This window comes from Parambassis ranga, chromosome 7, assembly GCF_900634625.1.
Source record: "Parambassis ranga chromosome 7, fParRan2.1, whole genome shotgun sequence".
Taxonomy (NCBI): Eukaryota; Metazoa; Chordata; class Actinopteri; family Ambassidae; genus Parambassis; species Parambassis ranga.
The window spans coordinates 11,524,352-11,540,178 of record NC_041028.1 but is presented as its reverse complement, the minus strand read 5'-3'; the positions used below and the strand labels follow the sequence as shown (position 1 = coordinate 11,540,178).

The 15,827-nt window shown below is 41.7% G+C and overlaps 1 protein-coding gene across 7 annotated transcripts in view; it reads left to right on the top strand.

Moving 5' to 3' along the window:
* Nucleotides 1-15,827, top strand: part of prdm16 (PR domain containing 16) — a 144,145-nt gene that overhangs the window by 45,787 nt on the left and 82,531 nt on the right. For all 7 annotated transcript variants that reach the window (XM_028409076.1, XM_028409077.1, XM_028409081.1 and 4 more), the window contains exon 2: nucleotides 2,663-3,132. In XM_028409076.1, the coding sequence (XP_028264877.1) occupies nucleotides 2,663-3,132 (470 nt within the window). The remainder of the gene's footprint in view (nucleotides 1-2,662; nucleotides 3,133-15,827) is intronic.

The following is a 15,827-nucleotide window of genomic DNA, read 5'->3' as shown; positions in this document are numbered from 1 at the left end:
TTAGAGGTGTATTTTAGATGTTGGTGTCTATAAATGTCATATCTGTGTCATATCTTGTAATTTGCCTGTGACATGTAGTAATTATGAGATATCATCTTTACCTACAACACCATCTGATCTCTTGCACATGTGTTTAGAGCATTGTAACAACTCCTTCAGTTGCAAACAGATGTGTGTTTGTGTGAGAGCCTGCATCTGTGCTCATACGTGCCCTAAAATCTTTGTTATTGCAAGCCGTGCTACAAAGCAAAGAGCTCCGTTTATGGCACGCATTTACAATTTATCAAATAAATGGGATGCCTTCATGTGGCCTAGGCCTGGCTTTCAGGCAGAGCAGAGTAGTTTTCCACTGAAATAACAGCCGCTGAACAAGCAGCCCATTGTAGCCATGGCCAGCAGTGGGACCCCCAAGGTGCGAATTAATGATTGACCCCTGATGTAATCAGGATAAATAGCTCACCGTAAAAGAGAAAGAGATGGCGAGAGGAACAGAGAGAGAAAGAACAACATAAGGAGCCAGGGAGAGGAAGGCACTATCTGGCCCGGGTGTTTTTAAGAAGCCCTGAGGGAGGCGAACCTAACATCTCTTTCTGGGTCTTTTGAGACCCAGAGTTAACACACAGCTGTTTAAAAGCAGCTCAGTCGTCAATTGTTAGACTCTTCACCTCCTCCTCCTCCCTTTTCTTGGCCCCCTATATTTTTCTGGTTACTTTTCTCATCAGTTGTTTTTTTTTTTGTCGTCGTCATTAGTTAAACATGGTCTACTACAGGGGAGGAGAAAGAGCTTCCCCATTTTTCTCTCACACATCTCCTTTTTTATGAATCAACTTAAAATTACTGAAAGCTGAACTTGTGCAATATCACACTGTTTGCCACTTCTGCTCTCTCTTTTTTACAGATTCATGTGTTTTACAAAAGATGTTTTGTTCATTAAAATTAAAAGGGATTTTTTTTCCTTCTTCTTGTTACTCAATTATTTGACGTAGTGATGTGTGCATTTTTCGTGCACAGAGGCTCTTAAAGCCAAATGGTATTTAATAGATTTTCCGAGGCTGTCTCTCTAGTTGTCAAAATTGCTCTCAATGGGTCAAGTGCCAGTGGGGGAGTGAAGAGGGAGAGTGGGTTAAAAAAATGTTTAACAGCCTGAAAACACTTTTGATTGTGTAGAGAGAGCAGCAGATAGGGCTAAGTTATAAAACTTTAATTGATCTGTGAAAAGTGGAAGCTACTGCTGGCTCGCATGTTCCAGTGCTTAATTGCACGCCTGGTCTGAACCCCTATGAAACAGTGATCATTAAAAAAAACGGTTTCTTTTCCAGTGGAAATCACTGGATGACGCAAAATCAGTTATAAAAGGCTGGCTTTTATGGCTTCAGCTTTTATATGATAAGTTTCCCGAATCTACATGAACAGGGTGCAGGTTTGCCAGAGGCTGAAAAGCCCTTGTCGCATGCTTTCATAGTTTCACATTACACATTTAAATCTTACATGTCAGTTAACTTAACAACTTTCACACTCCACATCTGGCCAGAAACCCAAATATTTATCAAAGAACAAAAAAGTGATTCACTACAAAATGAATGTGCTCGTACACATTTTCTGTGATGACTCTTTTTCAGCTGGGATTCTTGATTAGCTTATTCAGCCTTCCTGCAAGCAGATAGACATTTACAGTATAAATACACAGATGTGAACTTTATGTAACTTTATTTAACTTGTAACCTTTTTATCAAAATTCAACCAAAAACTTTCATTTTAAAATAATAAATGTCCCTGCAATAACAAGCAATTTTTAAAATTCCATGTTGCAGGTCCAGTTAAAACCTCGGGCAGCAGGTTGGCAGCAAGGAAAAATGCCCGCTGTAATTTTGGGTCTAGTTTGCCTGCTGTTGCAGTTGCCTGTGTTTAGATAGTGATAAGTGTGGTAGTGCTTTGACTAAAGACACCAAGACTACCCAGGAAATAAAGAAGATGCACAGAGATGTGCTCAACTTAGTGAGTAAAAATGCTAATGTATGCACTTGTTGGGACTGATTAAAATCTATGTAGAAAAAATGCACATTTTTACAAACACTCACTGTCCACAATAAATTCTTTAATAATACACTGAGATAAATTCGGTTATGCTCAAACCTTTTTTTTTTTTTAAATCTTTATTCTCAGTCCCATTGGTGGGAATCCTGGAGTGCTGGCACAATCATGCTGTCAATATCAAGTTGTGACAATAATAACAAGTGACAAGGCTAAGCAGGTCACTGATAAATCAGACTATTATTTGTAAGATGAATCTTGGCAGGACTGGGATGAACCTAAGAACTGCTCCCATCAAGGACTTTGCCAACCAACGGTTCCTTCTCTTCATGTGCATGACTGTTCTCAGATTCTTCTGGAAAATCACTGAACTAAGCATTTTGTAGCTGAAGCCCATCTGATGATTATTTTTTCATTGTATAGTGTGGTTTTCTAACAGTTTAGAGGTTTGGCGACTGAAGTGTATTTTTAATTTAGAGCCAAGAAATCTTTAAATATGTAGTGTCCTAGGTTGAGGTTGAAGATATGAATTGCTGTATCTCTGGCATGAATTAAGCCAGTATTAATTTTCCCTCCATGGTGGTTGTGCTTCCTATTAACAATCGTGTATGTGTTTCTGTTTGCCTTCAAGATGACAGTGAGCCGTTGGACAGCATGTACGACACAGAAGCTGATCTCCCGAGCTTAGCAGCTGGCAGCAGAGGTGGTGCTGACAGCCCAGAAGAAGACGCAGAAGACAGCGTCGTCAACATGTCCCCCTTACCTTCACCAGCTCCTTCCCATCCAAACAACAACCATCACCACCACCACCACCTACTACACCCCCATATCTATGCCTCACACCACCACCTCCACAACAATAGCAGCAGCAGCAATGACCAGGACTTCACTACACCTAAGGAGGGCTCGCCCTATGAGGCGCCTGTCTACATTCCTGATGACATTCCCATTCCCAGCGACCTGGAGCTGCGGGAATCCTCTGTGCCTGGTGCCGGCCTGGGTGTGTGGGCCAAGACCCATATTGGTGCTGGTGAGAGGTTTGGTCTGCACAGCACAAAGCATCACGGGGCCGCAGGCAAAGACAGCTCCTTTGGATGGGAGGTAGGAACTACTCTAGCTTTTTGTGCATTCTTTACACTTATTTAGTGTTTGTGTCTCACTTAATTTCACTACTACTATCACACACTTTGTACCACAAACATCGTGAGGCATGAAATGGAGCAGCACTGAGGAGGGTAACTAGATGAAAAAGCCCCTCTTTACTCACACATTCACATTTCGAGCAATCACTCTTGATGCCTGCAAGCATCCGTCTTATCATTGCCATAGAAGCTCCTTCCATTTGCACCTCTCATTCTTGAACACACAGACACATGCACACAATGCACTCATCCAGAATTCCAGCAGCACAGTAATGTCAGATGGAAAAATCTGGCTGATTAGTGGAGGTATCAGCTTTTCTGGGCGTCGGTCTGAAGCGAGCACACTCATTTGGTCACGCCATCCGATATGGAAATGGAAGAAGCATGGCCCAATGTGGTGGCGGCATATTGAACTATTAATTTTCATTTCAACATGACATTAGAGGATATTGAAGTTGCTTCAGTAAGCTCATTAGGAAAAAAAGGAACTCCTGGTCTCTGTCTCTCTCTATGTCTCTGTCTTTCTTTCTCATATGTCTAATCAGAGATGAAATATACTGGCTGACTTTTCATTTCACTCACTCCTAGATTGTACATTTTTAGGAGGCTGGTCATTCACATAGTCTTGTGTTACATTTGCATGTAATGGGGAATTGGGACAAGTTAATCACTGAAGCACTGTTCTGTACAGGGCATGATGTGCTTGAATCCGACAACACCCGCTCATGTACGCAAAAAACATTTGGACCAACAGGCCAGGAGACTGCACATTTAGCACCTATGTATTTTTAAACAAAATTTCTGTCTGAAATGACAATAAATGTAAGTAGTAATTCATTATAGTTGTCAATCTTGCAATTAGTTTAAATGGCTGGATTTATGTATTTTTTTTCTTGAGGAAAAATAGTAACTATAACCCAAAAAAACGTCTGAATCTTTCATTGACAAGGTTTTAAGGCATTCTCTAACATTCCCATCATAGTTTCAGTCTGTATTTCCACTCTGTTTTCTTCCCACTAGTTGCTGTAGAAGCATGCAGGCGATTAAAGCACACAAGCACACGCTTTGTGGCAGTGTGCCAGACTGAACATTTTCCTTTTTAAAGTTCGTATTATGGCTAGCCATTTGGGGTGCTGAGGGCTTCTCTCCAAAAGCTACACTCTCCCCATAGCTCTCATGTTTTCTCTCAGTTTTCCTCCTCCTTCCGTTCTTCTCCCCCGACACCAGACTAATGCATATTCATCAACTACGCTTTAGCTGTTTAGCTTGTAGGAAAAGGCCACCTTCAACTCCAAAGACATGCATTCACACCTTTCTCCTATAAAAGTGTTTTTACAGCATTTTTAAAAAAATATTTTTTGAAGTCTTTATCCTTTGTAGAAACAGAATGTGTTTTTAAATGTTGTGTCTTTTTATGGTAAAATCTTGTCATTGCCTCCCAAACTGTTAAAAGAGAAATTGATCCCTCCTCTGTCTCCTCCTGAATGACCATTGCAGGACTAACTATGGTATTTTTAAGATGTCTAGTTTGGGGCTGGAAACCTTCAGAGGCTCTCCTCTCCCAGACTCCTTATCACAGATAGTCATAACAGCCAGACGGTTGATAGTCATCAACAGACTCCCTTAGGAGTCCCCTGCACCCCATTTTACCCCACTTTCACTGTCTACCGATCTACTACCTCTGGTCTTAGACAAATAGACAAGAGAGGGAGTAAGAGAAGAAAAGTACAGCTAAATAAAAAAAAGATGTTCAAAGAAATAGGAGAGTAAAAAATATGAGTACAACTGGACAGAGGATGAGAAGATGATGCAAAAAACATATTTCTCACAGGTTTTGAAAGACAGGATGAGGAGGATAATACTGTTCACAAACATTTCCTGAAAATGTCTGTGTGTATTTCTGCAGTCCTTTGCCAAAACAGAGGGATCTGTTATGAGAGATAATAAGTGAAGTCATCCGAGATCTCTGTGGTGTAAATATGATCATATCTAACCAAGATCTCATACATTACAGCTTTGTCTTTATTGGTAGGAAGAGAAAAGTGAATAAAGTGCTAAAGTTAATAATCAGCACAACTGCACTTCAGTTTTATTGAAAAGTGAATATCACATTTTAAAGTGGGCTGGAAATGTTTATTCTCATGTCAAAAAATTATAGTTGCAGTTATATTCCATCTCCTGTAGTACAGCTTCCATCACAGTCAACACTTTTTGTGTATATAGACTGTAGTCTTAAGAATAAAGCGAAACCGCACTGCAATCACATGTGGAATCAGTGTGGAAGTGATGCTTGGTGGAGAGACCGAGAGAGTGAAAGTGTATGACTGAGAGGAAAGAAGAAAGGCAGAGAGGAAGCCTACTATTGTCTGTCCTGGGGCATTGGGATCTGGAAGAGGTGTTAACTCAGACTCATTTTAGCGAGACGGACAGCTCAATCTAAGAGCTGCTTCGCTGCAGGCCATGGCCATTCTCTTCTGTCTCATACGCCCTCTCTGGGCCAGCACTGAGTCATCCATTTAAAAACCATTATGCTCTCCCTTTAGCACAACATGATAGAACGCCAGGGCCCCAGGTCTGCCATATGTGTGTGTGTGTCTCCCTGGTTGCGCGTGTAGGACTGCAAAGCCCTCAGGATAGGAAGGTCTGAGCAAGCAGACTGAAGTAAGGCCCACAGAGAGTCCAGTGTGGGGATCTAACTGTCAGAGTGACTGCTACTATTATCTGGCAAGTAGATTGGCCTGACTTGTCTATTGATAGAGACATGCTGCCATACACTGGCTGGAGGTATTGTGCTCTTTACTGATTGGCACTGAGAGAACTCACTGATCTAATTCTCTTTATGTGGGGTTTTAGGGATGGTAGGAGGTGGTAGGCAAACACTAATGCTATGATTCCTCTATAATGGTGTGAATGCAGTCTTTAGAAGAACAAAAAGGAAAGTAAGATCTCTGTTTGTATTCTGAACATTACTTAAGGAAACAAACCACACTGCCAAGCCTTTTCACCAAGATATTAATGGTGTTTACACCTTCTCTCTCCTCTGTGACCGCTGGGCGTATCTTTAAATCTCTGAATCACATCATTTAAAACTCCTCCAGCACCTATTAACTTTGTCATTCCCCTCTATTGTTACTTTCTCCATTTTGAGTGCTTGCTATCTTGAAGGCCACACATCAGGTGTTGCCTTATGTTCTCACCAACTGTGAGAAGATGGAGCCACTTTCTTTTCAGCAGTATGTCTTCAACCTTTCAGTGACTGGTACAGTGGTACCTTGGTATTCTGTGTTTATGGATCTATGTGGTGGAGAGAAGGGAGTACTTTCAGGGTATATTCTATTGAAGAATAAAACGAGAATAGTTAATAGTAGATTAGATTAGATTAGATATAGATTAGATATTTGGACAAGTTTAAAACAAATACTTTTTACACACAGAAACAGAATACATTACAGAGTCGGCCGCACAGCCATGTCTGTCTTTCTTTTTGCACCTTGGGGAGACTTTGTTGCCAGGCAATCTTCTTCCTTGCTGTCCCTCATTCTTTTTCTGTTTACCTTTTGTGGGGTGATTTTCCATATCAGTATCATTCATCCAGCAATGTGTGGAAAGAGGCGAAAAGAATGCTAACTCTTCTGTTTAGCCAGTTATTGACTTAGCGATAGGCTAAGACGTCTGGCGAGCACTCTCATGTCGCCAAGGTCCTACGTGACGTGTACCCATCCAGCCATGGCAAGATGTATTTCCGTCACCTTCCGCCTGGCACTAAATCTCCCCCTTGACAGTTTGCTTTTCATGTTGTGCTCCTTTTGTTCACAGCCTAATCGCTGAGCTAAGCTGACGTGCTTGTTTTTTTCAAACGAATGGGAGAAGAAGTCCTGGCGCACCCTGACACTTATCTGTCCTGACCCACCTCTTGAGTCCTAAAGTGTTTGCTTGCCTTTTGTGTTTAGCCTTTGGAGGGCGGATGGCCAAGTTCTTATGCTGCAAGATATCCCTATAGGGTATTCAAGGTGCAGCTTGCAACTTGTCTGATCTGTTTGCCTTTCACAGAATGGTGTTCTTTATCTTTATGTTTGACCCTTAAGGTGCCTGGTACTGAACTGATAGGAAACAAAACTCCCTGGGATTGCCAGAAGACAGTAGTCACATCAAGTAAAGGAGTAAGACAGAGGGAGAAAGAGTGGAGTGAGATAACAAGAGTTCCTGCTTGATTTGACTAATGTGCTTTCCAGTGTTCTCACAGTGGCAGTCACATTCTGATGTTTCAATTATGGGTGTTGCTCAGACTGAACATTATACAGGAAACATTAATCCCATATGAATCCATGTCCTCATCAGTTCCAGGATTATTTTAGTTAACTTAAACCCCTACTGTGTGACTATTGTATAGCATGAAGCTCTTCATGTAAATGGGGTCATTATCATGTCTTTTAGTAATCAAATCAAGACCATGCTCTGATGAGCACGGCCTTGAGCTGAGAGTGCTTCTCCTTAAAGGCACTTAGCAAAAAAAGAAACAGCAGGCCTTGTTAGCTTAACCTCCTCAGATGCCAATTTATTGTCAAAGTAGAGAAGGTTAGTTCACCTAAACCTCCTTATAACCTTATCCACGACTGTGACTCCTGCTGTCTCTCTTATAAAAAAAATGACGAAATTGTTTTTTAATAGCATTGAGTAGTTTGGAAAGAAAAAAAGATATAACAGCACATATATTTGAAAGCATCTTCATGCCAACCACGTTTTGGTGTGCATGGGTCAATGTTTCCATTAAGACTGTAAACAAAATATCTAGTCCTTCTCTCATTCACAATATATGTAACGCTGCACAGATAATAATCACAACACAGAGCACACAGGCTCTTCTTAGTTTGCATTCATGTTGTGATCTTTTGAGAAGATATTTTAAAACTGAAAATTTCTGAAAATTTTTATTTTACACATTGTTGTGCTTACGCTTCTCAAGATGGCCATATGTAATCATTGGTTAACATAAGGAGTCATTTTGGCACATAAACCTACAGTCCCACATCGTAATGAAAGGGATATCAAACCTGTGGTTTCTAATAACAGTATTGACCAACAGTATGTGGTTTTCTGTCATCATTATTTGACTTTGACAGAAACCCCAAGTTTACACACGGAGCAAAAACACCAGAGAGAGAGCGTAACACCACAAGTCCCGGGCCTGGGTGCTGTAATATCTTCCATTCACGTTCATTTTATGTAGGTTTTAAACATGCCATTAGCCAATTTAATCCAATTTTCCCAGCTTTCGGAGCACTCCAGTGGAACAGATTCCATCTAATATTAAACATATGGTCGGCGTTGCCCCTAGAAACACCACAGCAGAGCTGGGCTTTTTTAGGAACCTGTTAAAGACAAGCCTCCCGTGTCCCTGTTCAAACCATTGTCAATTATCTCCAATGAACACTGTAATTGATAACGAGGAAGCAGGGCAGCAAATTAAATGTCAGGTTTGATTAGAAGCCTGATGCCTTATCATTTGTTCATAACTCGTTACCAACATCTGTTAATTAGTTAATAAATGAATCTGCAGGGTCCAGATGAAAGGTGCACAGGCTCCCAAGGAAGTACGTGGGGCAAAGTCATCTGTCTTTGAAGGGAGTAGAACTTGACAAATATTGTCCCTGGGATTTGGACTGTTATTACTTGGTCACTGGTTTCAGACCTCAGCCTCTCCAGCCAAGCATTCTCAATGGAACCTCTTGTTTGCCAGAACAACCCCCCACCCCACAATCTCCTCACGCATCTACACCACAATGCTATCCTTTATTGCATGAGGTTTCTCTTTGCAGACATGTTTTAAACATTAATTTAAAAACCCTCACATTGGCCCATCAGTCCTGTGTGGCGAAGCACAGGTAACTCCTGTCCTCTGCCCCACTCCTCCACTATGTACGTATCTAGTGAAACCCCATCATTTATCATTGCCCTAGTAAATAGTCCCATCAGTTAGGGCCTCAAGGCAGAAGTAGACAATGACACTGCTCTTTGCCACAGAGGAAGATGATGATTTATGATGGTTTATGGTAGTGCTGAGATTTACTTTCTAATTTGATTTGGAAATTATGAGGTGGATCCCTCCAGTGCAACATCATTGTCCATTACAGATCAGTTTCTTTCTTCCATTTATACTCACTTTCCCTCTGTTTCACTTTAAATCTCAATCCCTTGTGCTGCTTAACATTTCTGTGACTCAAGCAGGAGGTGGTGACCTATTAATCAGGTTCCCGTGGCTGTTGTGATTGCCATTTTCCATAATCAGATACACAACACGGCCCAAAAGCCTTGGCTGTAGAAAGACTTATTTTCATTAACTCCTTGCAGTTCCTGTGCTATACTGTAGATCTCAACTCATGAGCAGTAAGCCTAGGAGGAAAGTGAAGCACACGGCTTTTAATTACTTTTTATTAGGTGCAAAGACTAATATGTTTCAGCACAGTGTGTGTCTTTGTTAGAGTCAAATGGGAGAGAATATAAAGCGCCCTCATAAGCATATGATTGGTCTGACACGATAAGGGAGGACTCCCTGATGAGTCATTTTATAAGAACCTAAAAGGTTGTTTCATTTTTAAGCATTCCTGATGATGTCAGCATCAATGTACTGTATGCCAGGGTGAGTTCATATACTTTAAAATTACTGTACACTGAATGTGTAGAAGCATATGAAGCATGAGCATACATCCACACAAACATAGAGAGACACAGGCAGGCGGGAAAGACATTCTCCTATGTTTTTCTTTCCTCTACTCTGTCGTTTAGAAAAACAGGGCAGAGTGAGAAGCTAAGCACGATGACGACATCAGATCTAAAAACACTGTTGAACTGTTGAAGTGTCAAACATGCAGGGATGTCTTTACTTTGGAAAGTGTCCGGAATCGCTCGAGTGATTTTCACTCATTTTCTCCACGACTGTCATGAGGAGCAAAACCTGGCGTCTTGTCTGCATGAGACAGAACAAACGTTTTGATAGGTCAAGATTTGTAGAGGCGTGTTGATGTGTGTGCATATGCGCCGACTGTGCACATGTCCACATTTCCGTTAATCATATTGAGCAGAATCAGAATCAGACTCTCCCAGCAAAAACAAGATCACACTTGTAATAGCTTAATTTATTATGAGTGCTTGTGTCAGGGTTTAAACTGAGGTTTCCCAGTCACTTCATTCATGAGATATCATTGCCAAATTAGATTTATTTGTATTATTCTGCACACTAGTTACCATGGAAGTGTGTTTTCAGGCTTTTTAAAACACAAGTGCACTGGTTAATTAATTGTAATTGTGAATTGTAAACTCTTGTTTTTTTTTCAAAGAAGCTGTACCAGTGCGCACTTACAACAGCAAGAAGGGGAGCTTTATTGGGCTAGTTGTTGTATATTAGATAAATCATTTCTTAACATGCCCAACAAAGTCTTGGTTGTTCAGGCAGAACAGAAAGGTGAAAGAGGCTAACTTGATTTGTGCAAATCTTCTTAATGGTCAAAGCAGCACACTGCAAGCTTCTCAGTCAGTCTGTCCTTGATATATGTCATATGATTCTGCTCTGTGCCACTCTTTCTGGAGAGGAGGTGAGCTGATGTCACTGCAGCTGGTACACAGTGGTACCAAGCATGCCACCTCTCTGAGACTCTTAGCCCTGAGCCTTGTGATACAGAAGTGATGCCAAACTAATCTGAATGCAGAAAGAAACAATCCCAACTTTATCGGCAGACATAAAGTGGTGGTTATTTGGCTACAATGAATGTGTTTACTGTCTTGGCCTGTGGCCTATCCTGTGCTGTCCTTTCAGTTAATCATTAATTTAAGGATTATTGTTTATAGTATTTAAAAACTAGAAATCCTATGTCATAGTGACATTTTGTTTGCTGTTATTTGTTAGGCCTGAGTGTTTCTGGTGTCAAAGCCTGCTCCCCTCTGCTGGCCAAGAGCTCACAATGCCTCTCTCTGGTGCCAAGTGCTTTTTACCTTGTGTAACTGATGTTGTTTCCCTGAAGTGAAAGAGGCAGACATTCTGATTTCACAAAACATACGAGTGTACAGTGTAAGAACATACTGGCAAATACACAAAGCACTCACAAAGCACAAACAGTTTTAGAGGCATGCACTTAAAGTAAGGTACCTACAAATTACATCACATTAAGTACAAAAAGATCAGCACTCTCCATCCCTTATTCCCTCTTCCTCCTCAGTTCAGAGTGGTGACAGATCCCTCTCCACCACTGTTCCTTTTTCTCTTTTTATCTCTGTCACCTTTACCTTTTAGCAGACTGTAAGCTCTTGCCACATGCTCATTGAGCTTTTATGACGAGGTGCACAACATGTGCTCTGATTATACTAAGATCAGACACAAATCTTTGCTTTTGTGAGCCATTGATTTTTCAACCCGTCTCTCAACCTTATGCGGCCTCTCTATTTCTCCTCTCCTTCCTTTCTTTTTTGCTCCATCGTCCTCTTTTCCTGGCCTCCGGGGTCCTAGTGATTCTAATTCAGCCTTATCAGTGAAGTAATTTAGCTGCCACAGCTTGGGTTTCTGTCGCGCGGCGAGTGGCCCCATTGTCCGGCCCTGCTGTTGCTGAGATAAACCCTAAGATTGAACAAAGTCCGTGCTGACCTTTACAAACTCCCAAATCTCACTGTGTACACCCCTCCAGCAGAGATTCTCTCTGCCTCAAGCTCTTTTCATTGGATGGCGGGGCTGGGGGCACATCAAATGGGAGGAAGAAGGCGAAGGGAGAGTGTGTGCATGTGTATGTGTGTGAAAGAGTAGAGTGTGTGGGGTCAGGGTGGATTGAGTGAGCGTGAGATGGACAGGGGAGAAGGATTAAGATGGCTGACTGAGCTTGTCTATATTTCCAATGGCACTTTGCTCCAAGAGGGAGGCAGAGAAGGAAGAAGTGCACTGCAAACAAAGCATTCAAGTGTGCATTTTTCTGTCTCCTTCAGGCTACTAGAATAGGATTTGGTGAGCCACATTCTCTTGTCCTTCATTCTTCACAGAGTTCAATCAAAAATGTAATGTTTTTTGATGCAAAAGTCAGTTTTTCCCTCAGTTCCTTTAAATAGCTGTTGATGTACCTGAAACAGCTCATTGAGAGAGTCTGAACAATTGCAACACTGAATTGCACGTCTTACCTCCTTTGTTATTTATCATGTCCTTCTTTCCTTGGCAGAAGGCCCAAGAGGAGTCTGTTGGGATTTTTGCTTTGACCCACAGTAAAATGACTGGAGTAGAACAGTTGAAGCCAAGTGGCTTTGGGGGTTGGGGTTTGGGTCATTGCTCTGGCTGGGAGGTTTGCAACACAATGCAGCAGAAGTACCCTCTCCATTGTGAACCACTGTCATCCTTCAGAGGCCACTCGACTTGCTCTCCATACTGCAAATCCTCTCTGTTCTCTATCCCACCCGTCTGTCAGGCAGACAAGGAACCTCATCAAAAGGTCTCGAAGTTAAGGATTGAGAGAGAATGTAGAAGGGGGCACGGTGGTGTCGTTGGCTGAGTGCTGCCTCACACTTAGCACTGCAATGTTCAGGTGGGCAGGTTTAGTGTTATGGAGGATTGGAGACAATCTCTACCTCTCTGTAGGTCAGGGTGGCCCAGTGTGCATCCAACTTTCTATCCCTTCATCCATCCCTCTTCCTTTCCATCTCCCCCCCACCCAACGCCACCTGCCTGCAAGCCACCACCAGTGTTCCCAGGGAGATGAGCGCCACAGAGAAGAAGGCCCACAAGGGATTAACTTTTCACATGGCTGGGAGTCCTCGTCTCAAAAGACCTGACAACCCCAGACGGCTTGATTAAAAAAGAAAAGAAGAGGAAAGGGGGAGGGAGGGCACAGGAGGAGGAGAAGAGGGGGAATTCTTCACATGATGGCCCTGAGAGAGGGATTTTGGATATTGGGTGTCTTTTTTTCCTTCTCCCAAAGCCCCCATGTCTTGGTTGAGAATGAGCAAATTGTTCCTCCTGTTCTCTCGCAAGTCCCTGTGTTGCCCAGCCTAAAGATGTGGGTGGGCACAATTATTGACTCCTTGCAGGAAGCTCAGAGATGTCCTCCAGTTTAAAACCATGGTGGAAGTGGTGGCTTATTCTCCTTTCCATCCTTCATTTTTCTAATATTGTCAAATATATCATAGAACTAGGAAATTGAGTTACCCATTCCAGTTAGCTTCAATGATCATCATGATGTATTATTTATTAATGCACCATTAATGTATTATCAAAAGCCCTCTGTTATTCTGTGTATGTCAGCATTGCATTACAGTCAAGGAAGACATTGGCAGAGAGAGTCGGCGAACCGTTGCCGGCTTAAAGTTCTAGTGTTCAAGTGGCAAGGCGCCCTATTTCCCCTCACTCTATCCCAGATAAATTGGGCATCTCAGGTTTGTCTGTGAGAAAGAGAGGACAAAAATCAAAACAAATGCTCCCACTGAAGTGAAGATGGGAGTTGGGGTTGGCTTTCCTCTCTGGCTAACGGATCAGCAACTCAACCTAGCGGGACAGCGGGCCACTTAATACCTCCCATCTTGTCCAGGTAACAGAGTGGCCCGACAGGGAGGTCAGGGAAGGTAGCAGAGTATCATTTTACAGATCACCACTCACCCTCTGGCTTCCTCCACATGGCTCACTTACCCTCTTCTCATCTCCACTGCAGGGATACACTCACCTTCTCTTCCCACACCCCCTGGATCTAAACATTCACTGAAAGTGTACATGGATGTTCACACACAGTTAAAGTTTTGCTGAGATGAACCAATGACATCTTTTGGTTTGACAAAGACTTTATTAGCTAGTTATTTTAAGTTGGACTTTATTGAGAGGTTGACTTGCATGTAACAAAACATGTTTAGAGAGAATAATAGAGCTAAAATATATTGACACTGAAAGAAAAAAAAGTACTGATTGAGTTATGTCCGGTCGAGTCCAGACACTACAGATACAAGAAGTAACCAATTTGAAGGGTTGCTAAATACTGGACAAATAGAAAAAAAACATATGAAAGAAAAGAATCAGTCGATAATGTGAATTCTACTCTGCTCAGTAACTTCTGCTGTCAACACAAGCAGTGCAAAGTCAAGAAACCCCATATCCAAGGGGCAGCTAACACAGTCAATTAACCCTAATATCAGTCCAGATTTGTCATTAATCATGCTGCTTACTAGCCATATGGACCCAGACTCCAAGGAGGCTCTAACCCTATTTTGTGTGCACTTGACCTTGCTGATGCCCCCATGGGAATACAAGAGCCGAGTTCTGTCCTCCAGGATGTCATGGCCCTTCTTCCTACTTTGTTGGATAAATAGATGAACTCACTGATAGATTTACAGAGATCTATTAACACAACAAAACCCCACAGTGTTTGTGTTGTACCTGCAAGTCTAAATATAGGCTTGCAGGATAATAATAATAAGGGATAAGAAATCCTATTAGAAGACGATGCTTGCTTGTTAGCTATGCTTACAACACACAGATGAAATAAGTATCCAATTAATGAATTATTCATCAATCCTTTTGTTGATAAGTCATTTATCAAAATATCTTGTTATGGTGTATTTGCAGTAACCAAACACCTTACTTTTAATCTGTAAAGCAAAGGGTTGTGCAAGTTGTGGTGAAAATTTAAAAGCACTTTTAGTTTCACAGCATGGACAGTGGGCTGCAGAGTGTGTTAATGTGACAAAAAGTGACAGCAAGTATGTAAAGTATGTGATCTCTAATAATATCCCTTTTAGAGCTTGGACCCCTGCTATTTCTGAAGTGACAAAAAGTGACAGAGGAGATATGATACACTGACTCATATTTTTCTGACCCTTACACTAAATCAGTATCCAATCAGTATTTCTTTGTCTGAGCACTCCTTCCCTCCAGCACAGCTATCATTAAGTGACTCATTTAGTCCATCTCAGGTAGGCCCACATCATAGCCTGCTGGTGGCTTTTAATGGGAAATGGAGTTCTTTCTACTGTAATGCATGCTGAAGTAGCTGGGGCTAATGCGACCCCTATAGTTTGGCACTGCATTAGTGCCAGAAGACCCAGCAGTGTGCCTTTAACCTAGAGACGACAGGGCCATGATTATGTTCTCCACAGGGTAGGCTTGTCCAGGGGCTCAGCTATACACACAAAGGGACTTGCATACAATGACTCGCGTAGACATGAGGGCAATTATTGCCTTATATTTTCTACAAGTTAGTTATATTTTTAGTATTTTTTTTTACTGTAGAATGTCAAAATGTCAGTACAGATTGAGATCCAAAGACATCACACACAGTAAGCACCTAAAAACCAACAAAATGTTGTTTTTTTACATTTTTTGTGCACAAAGTGAATGTACATATGAATTTTCATATTTATTTATATACGTACAATAATAAGAATGCATACAGGCATAGGGGTACTCACACATCCGAAATGTGCGATTTAGATAAAACTGGCTCACTGCCCATCCCTTCTCCTCCCCACACTATATGAGCTCTAGAGTTACCATGTTTACTGCCTCTATTCACTTAGTTACTCTTTCCCTGACTGTCTCTTTTGCATGCACACACACACACAGACACAGGTTCCAGTTGTATTTCAAGATAATTCTCTCCTCTCACTTCCCTTGTCTCAGTGTCCAGAATCACTAGACACTAAATG